The 7384-nt window shown below is 54.4% G+C and overlaps 1 protein-coding gene across 15 annotated transcripts in view; it reads left to right on the plus strand.

Moving 5' to 3' along the window:
• The window catches only part of LOC109526308 (receptor-type tyrosine-protein phosphatase mu-like), a 41113-nt gene that overhangs the window by 5684 nt on the left and 28045 nt on the right, over positions 1-7384 (plus strand). For all 15 annotated transcript variants that reach the window (XM_019887502.1, XM_019887511.1, XM_019887505.1 and 12 more), the window contains exons 2-4: positions 4323-4439; positions 6907-7053; positions 7117-7226. In XM_019887502.1, the coding sequence (XP_019743061.1) occupies positions 4323-4439; positions 6907-7053; positions 7117-7226 (374 nt within the window). The remainder of the gene's footprint in view (positions 1-4322; positions 4440-6906; positions 7054-7116; positions 7227-7384) is intronic.

Genomic DNA, 7384 nt, shown 5'->3' on the forward strand with positions numbered 1-7384 from the left:
GGGCCTGGCGGCCGGCGAAGACCTTTTGCTTGACTGTCAGAATGAATATTGTCCCTCTCGGAGGTGACCTTCTACTTCTCGGCGGCGGCGCCGGGGAGGAGGAGGAAGAGGAGGAGGAAGATGAGAGGTGGTCAGGCTTCGTCTTGATGCTCGGCGTGGCAGTCAATCGGTCCCAAGTTCTCTTTTGCCAGGTCTCGAAATGTTCCCGCATTTGCGCTCGATCCGCGTCGGGCCCATTTGACTTTCTCTCGGCTCCGGATTTGGTCGCAGTCGCGCACCGCGGGTGTCGTGCCGTCTTCTGCCGCAACGTTTCGGGCAGCGCTGCGCTCGGCGCGATGTCGCCGCAGCGGAGTTCTCCGCGAGCGGGGGCCGAGAAGGTCCCCGACGAATGTCGAGGTAACGCGCGGGGTTCCGTGCGCGCGGCCGCTTCAAACTTGAGCGCTCATCGCCGCTCGGCCGTCCGCGGCAATCCGCGCTATGTCTTAGCGTTGAGCTAAAGGACTTTGCGGCGCTGAAATGAGGCGCTTCGGCCTTGAAATTTTCGGGGCCTCCACATTGTCGCGTTCGATTCGCTTTGCCAAATTTTGGAGCGTGTCATTTCAAGGTGTTGTTTTTTGTTCGCCGACCCCCGCCCCACTGCCCGAGCCCGACGGAAGCCATTTGACGAATCCGGCTGAAGGGATTCATTTCAATGAGCGCTCCTTTCACAAACAACTTTCTCCCAAATGAAAGCGCAAGAATCCATTTGTTTGCGACGGCTTAGCACACGTCGTCCTCTCCTCTGCGTAAAAATCTTGAAAAGGTTTACCGGCCAGTTAGATGGCGCGGTTCATTCGCGACTGATCCCGGTTGAAAAACGAGAGCTCTCCGAAATGTTTTCCCAGCCTGTTGTTTCATAGGTCCGTTTTCCGTTGGAGTTGCTGTGCGAGCGACAGACCTTGAAGCGAGCACGCCGGACCTCTTTCGAGAACTGGCGAGCTTGGACAAGTTCGAGCGCTGTCCCGATTTTTCAGGCATTTCATTTGGGTTGTTTTCTTTCCCCATATTGCAGATTTGCAGCTTTCGCAGGCTGGCTGCGCAAAACACACACACATGGGCGGGGGAGTGTGGGGGGGGGGGGTGTTCCTTTCACCGGCACATTGCTCCTTCTACTTTGCTTCCTTGCGTCCATGTCAGCAAAGAGAGAGAGGAAGCAAATCAAAGATTCAGGAGAAAAAGCAGCTTTTTTTTCCTTTTCATTCCTCATCTGCCTTCTTATCTTTAATCGGACATTTTTTGGGGCCTTTGTGATATCTTCTAATCCCCGTGTGTGTGTGTGTGTTGTATATTCCTTCTGCAGGATTATGAAATTTGGAATTAAAAGTGACCTTTCTCATGTGCGTGCGTGCGTGCGTGCGTGGAGCCTGGCAACGTGAGCTGCGTGACAAGCAACGTGTTGATTTCAAGGAGAAGGCATTCCGCGGCACGAGCGAGCCGTCGTGCCGTGCGCACACGTCCGCTTGAAACGAGCTGAGCAAATGAGTCTCGGGTCGCGACGCGGGGCGCCTTTTTTTCCGCTGTCTGTCGCCACTTTCAAAGTCGGCGGCGAGCTCCTCCTCGTGATGGCGTTCAGCGGGCGTGTGTCGCTGCGGACGCTTGGCGGAATGTTGCGCCGGCTTCAACTCGGGTCCCAACTTTGGCGTTGGCATGTGCAGACGTGTTGTGTCCCGCACGCTTGCTCAGACCCCCCCCCCCCCCCCACGCACACACCTCACCACCCGGGAGGAGGAGGGCGAGATAATCTGTGTGTATGTTTCAGGCTAATTATTAGTCATTAGCATATTATTCTCATGGTGTCACAGCGATGCCTCAAGTGCAACGCGCACGCGCGCACACGAGCGCCGGGTTGACTGCTGCATTATTCATACTTGACCCGAGGCAAGTTAGCGAGCTCGGCTCCGGCTAAAGCTGTTAGCAGCCAGTCGCTGTTGCCGCGCAAACACGCGCTGAACGCTTGAGAGCCAAAACGCGGCCCTCGCGCTTTGAAAGAGTGCGCGTGCGCCCGCGCGACATCCGTTGAAGTTGAAATCTCGACTGGGACTGAGCTTCTTCTCCCGGAACGTGCCCGTCCGTCTCCCGGCCGCGTATCGATGCAGATTTGGCGATTTCGCACGCACGGCGGCCAAAGTCGGGCGCTCGGCGAACGTTGGACACCAAGCGCGCCGCCTCCCAGACAAGCAAACTTGGAGTCGCCGCGGCCTCGGCCCCGTCGCGACGCCATTCAAGTAGAGCGGCGCGTCGTTTTCGTCGCTCCCAAATACATTTCTTGCCGTGTGATATCAACGGCGCTCCGACGGCCCGTCCGAAGCCCCCAAATCACGATTTGTTGCACGTCAAAGTTCAATAGCAAAGGATTTGAAAAATACCGTCCACAAAGACCTTTTGAAAGCGACTGCCGACCTCCCTCCCGCTTGCGAGCTTGCTTGACGAGCCGACGGGCGTCTTACGACGGTGGCAAAGCTGCCGATTTGGACTCGGATTTCATTGCGAGCGCAGAGGGAGCCGCGGGGAGGCCGGCGCGCCTCGCTCGGATTCCGCTTCGCCGCCCGTCGCGGCGTTGCCGACATCTTGAGGTGCGATGGCGGCGTGAATGTTTTGATGCTCCGGAGTGCTCGCGACGGCTCCGCTCATCTTGGCGGCCCAAGATCTTGTGTCGGCGGCGTGTCCGAAGCGCACGTCGCCGACGACAACGTGGACTGCGTCCGCGGACGCTTTTCTTTTCTCCATCGCACTTTGGCTTCGGCTTAGTGTTAGCTTTGCCCTCTGAGTGCGCGTGAGTGCACATGCATGTGTGTGTGTGTGTGTGTGTGTGTGTGTGTGTGTGTGTGTGTGTCACCAGTTAAATGCCACCACTGCTGTCTGTCATTGTGTGTCCACTGTCACCTCTAATCTCACACACACACACACACACACACACACATGCGTGCACGCAATGAGGCGCCGCAGGAGCTGCCGGAAGCTGCCGTGTCATTGTGGCGGCCTGTCCTGTCTCGTCCAATCAGCTTGCAGAGTTTACGTTAGCACATCGTGCTAACAGATAACTGGGAGGGCTATGGTGCAGGCGTGCACACACAAGCTAATTAGAAGTGTGAAACCAGGCTTGGTTAATGTGTGTGTGTGTGTGTGTGTGTGTGTGTGTGTGTGTGTGTGTGTGTGTGTGTGCTTGGTTGTTTGTGACGGACAGACAAAGGCAGGAAGGAAAAGTCCGTTTCCTGAAAGTTTGGCACAGCGAAACGCTTTCTGCCTTCTTTTCTAGCTTCTCTGTCCTCCCTCACTGTGTGTGCGCAAGAGAGACATGTTGGCTATTGATTTTCTGCTGTGATTTGCCCCACACGAGATATCAATACACAATTTTGTTTGCGTTGCCTCTCAATGTGCTCACGTTGGTTTCCATAGCAACGTAAATATCCCAGTTGGCCGCCTGCACACACACACCAACAAATAAGAGCATCACGATGAGGGTTGCCGTGCTTGTCAGCAAGTGATAAGTGATGTCATTGGAGTCAAAAGAGTCATTGATGATCATTCATCAAACATCAATGACAGAAACTTGATTATTGATCAGCTGAAAATTAACCCAGACACACACACACACACACACACACACACACACACACACACACACACACACATAGTGGATTTGTCCTCAGGGTGCGTTTCTGTTCCCTGTCATCACTCTGCCAACATGCACAGAATGCTACATGATGTGTGTGTGTGTGTGTGTGTGTGTGTGTGTGTGTGTGTGTGTGTGTGTGTGTGTGTGTGCGCGTGCGTGCATGTGCGTGCGCTCACATGTTGGCTGCAGGGTGCTTGGTCTTGATTTGATTTCCTGTCAGCAAAGGGCCCTAAAGATGAAAGTCCACATGCTAAGGTATTGCGAGGCCATTTTGAAGCCACCTAAGACGTTTTCGTCGCTACTGTTGCCTCGTCCCGATCGTGTCCGGAAGTTTGCGCACTTGTGTAGCGTGCGGCCCTTGTAAGCGTGTTCACAAAATGCGGAGCGGTGGCATCGAGAGAAAAAGCGGGGCGACTTGGGGCCCTCTGGAGACATTTTGGCCTCAAGGTGTCGCACGTCGAGCGCAGCGAAATGGTTCGGAACATCTGTCGTAGCCTCATGTCCGCATCCCGAGGCGACGCGGCCGGTCGTCGTCGTTTCAAGTTCACTCGTGAAGGGGAAATTCTGTCGGTCCATTTAAAGACGGCGCGAGGACCTTGTCAACTGACCGCAGCTCGCTGTCGTTCTTTTGATTGCTGACGTTTTTGTGCACGTGCGTGTTTTTCAGCGTGTCTGTTGGGACAAGGCCCCGACTGCGCTCTGATTCAGTCCAAAGACGACGACTCGGACTGGGAACCGGGGCCGCCGCCGCCTCCTCGGCATGCCGACGCCTGGATGCCAACAGGTAGCGCAGCGCGTCTGTCTATCCCTCAGGGAACCTGCTCGAGCCCTTTCACCTTCTTAAGAAAGCCTTTTGGCTCAAGTAGACAGGAAAAGACATTCAATGTCACGAAATGAAAGGCGGCGCGTCGTTACTGCGTGGCCAATAACGGGCGTGTGCGGGTTCTCTTCAAGCGGCGAGTGGACACTTTGCCTTGTCTTTTTTTTTTTTTTTGCTTGTTGCACTCGAATGCAGCACCACAGACTATCTGCAGCTTTTCTTATCTGGCAACACTTTCTCCTCTGACTTATGGACGCACACTTCACACTCCGCTACGCACAACACCGTTGCTTGTGTGTGTGGGTGTGGGCGTGTGTGCGCGCATTCTGAGATGCCGTTTGTCACATGCTCTCCGAGGTTACTCTGCTGACGAATGAGAACGTGGCGCTCTTAAATCAGGCAGCCAATCATGTACGAGACAATGTGAGCGAGGACACACAGACTGTCCTACTCGCTCTGATTCACATCCTCCTCGCCTTTCTTCGAGCACGCGTCTGTGCGCGTGTAACTAATTGCAACCAATGGAGGCTATCAGATGACACACAAACATGCACACACACACACACACACACACGGAGCAGCGGGAACAAGTCGAAACTAGTTTTTGTGCGCGTGCGTGCTGCTCCCACGACGACGCCACCAGCGCCATTTCACTTGCTACTGCAGCAAGTCTGAATTTCAAGTTGCACCTGCAGTGCAGTACCACCTTGCGCCACAACAGGCCAATATGGCAGCACTGACCTCTATCGGATGCAGAGATCCAGTGTAATGAAGAGCAAGAAGATCCCCGACTAAACTCGGGTAAAAATGCTCCAGCGCTGAGTCGTGACGGCGTGACTGCTCCACGCGCGTCAAACAGGCTCCGCTTGAAGTTTTCCACGAGGCGGAGGGCTCATTTCATCCTCAAGGTGGCGCCGTGTGCTTCGTCGGCTAGCCAAAAGGACTCAAAGTGCAAATCAACCATTTCCAATGCAAGCGGGACAAAAACGAAGCACTGCGATGAAATGTCTTCGAAAGCCCACCGATTCAGAGTCATCTGGAAGCTTGTCGCACTCTCCCACTGCGCTTCCTGGAAACAACGCACACACACACACACACACACACACACACACACACATAATGTTTGTTTGTTTTTTCTAATTTCTTCTTATTTCACTTGACCATGTTGACATTTTGAATTACTATGGCAACCACAACATTTCTCAGTCGGTCACACTGCTGCACACACTCATTGATTTATTCCACTGTGTGTGTGCGCGTGTGTGTGTGTGTCTCTGCAGAGTTCAGGCTATATTAATATTTCTAATAGGACTGTTATCAGCTCACTGCCAGCTGCACACAAAACACACAGACGCGCGCGCGTGCGCTCAAGCTGAGGCTTGAAGGCAAACCCTGCCATACACACACACACACACACACATGCACATACACACACACAGACACACACACACATACACATACACACACACACACACACACACACACGCTAGCTGTGTGTTATTTATTTCCCCACAATGTCGGTATGGATCAAAGAGACCTGGAGGTCAAAAAGAAAATATTTTTAGTGTGTTCATGCGGATGCAGGGAGACACACGTATACACTCACACGTACACTCACACATACACGTTACTAAGGAATTGTGACTGAGGTGGCCTGCAACGGAGCATATTCTCGGCCAGACGATCGCGATGGTGGCAGTGAATCCTTTTCCACTTTGGGGGAGGAGCCTCCGCTTTCTCGCAGCGCCACAAGCGCTGATGACAGCCCTCGTGAGCTTTTGCAATTGCTGCGCCTTGTTTCGGTATTGCGCGGCGGCGGCTGCTTGTGCTCATGGCAGCGATGACGAGCTTTTCCATACTTTGGAAGGAGTTGGCCTTCCTCGCCTTTCAAATCCCTCTGCCCATTTTGCACATGGTTTTGAAAACGTCAAGGTTTCAGGGTCTGCTCCAAGTGCTCGTCACCGGTCATGAGTCTTTCCCGTCGTCAATTTTCTTTTGGGCATCTTCGAAGCAGGACGCGTCCGGCCGCAATATCATCGGCGGCTTGCGAACAAAACGAGCCGTCTCTTTCAGGTGGAGGAAAACGAGGGCTTTTTTTCTTTTCTTTTGTTCTTTTGTAATCCTTCAGATTGGCCGGCAAGCAGTTTAGGGTGTCCCCCGATCTACTGCCCGAAGACGGCTGGGATAGGCTACGCCTTAGTCGCCTCTGCTTTGCTTCGAAATAAAACAAAATGTTGTTTTTATTCCCCTTCAATGACCCCCCCGCACTTTGAATCCCGTGATGGCACCACACGGTTATCATCCCATCAGACTCGAATGTGGGCTCATGCCTCAGTTTGGCCGACGGAGGTCCTCCAACAGCGTCGCGCGCGCGCGCTACATGCTAACGTGATGCGCCGGCTGTCAGTCACGCGTGACTTCTTGCGCCCAGGCTCATCGCCCTTCCTGTTTGCGAACACGAGCGGTCGCGGCGCCGGGCGGCGCGCTCGTCTGCTGATGTCGCCGCTCAAAGAGAACGACACGCACTGCATCAGTTTCCTCTTCTATCAGGACGCCACGCTCAACGTCTACGTCAAAGGTACGGCCGCGTCCCGTGTTGCGCGCGCGCCTCGACGCTTGAGAGTGTTCCTGTTTGTTGCAGAGAACAGCGGTCCCCTGGCGCTTCCCGTCTTCAACTCATCCGGTCACGGGCGCCGCACGTGGAACGCGTTGGAACTGGCCGTGTCCACGTTCTGGCCAAACCTCTACCAGGTCACTAAACGCGCACTCAAAAGGTCACACGCTCCGCGCCTCTCGTGGCTTCTTCCTCTCGCGTTGAGGGCTGCGCTTGGTAGTGAGGCTTAATTGCATTAGGAGGGTTGGGAGGGAGGCCGGGGGGGGGGGGGGCTCCCCCTGCACTGCACAAGTAA

This window comes from Hippocampus comes, unplaced genomic scaffold (assembly GCF_001891065.2).
Source record: "Hippocampus comes isolate QL1 unplaced genomic scaffold, H_comes_QL1_v1.1 scaffold393, whole genome shotgun sequence".
NCBI classification, from domain to species: Eukaryota; Metazoa; Chordata; class Actinopteri; order Syngnathiformes; family Syngnathidae; genus Hippocampus; species Hippocampus comes.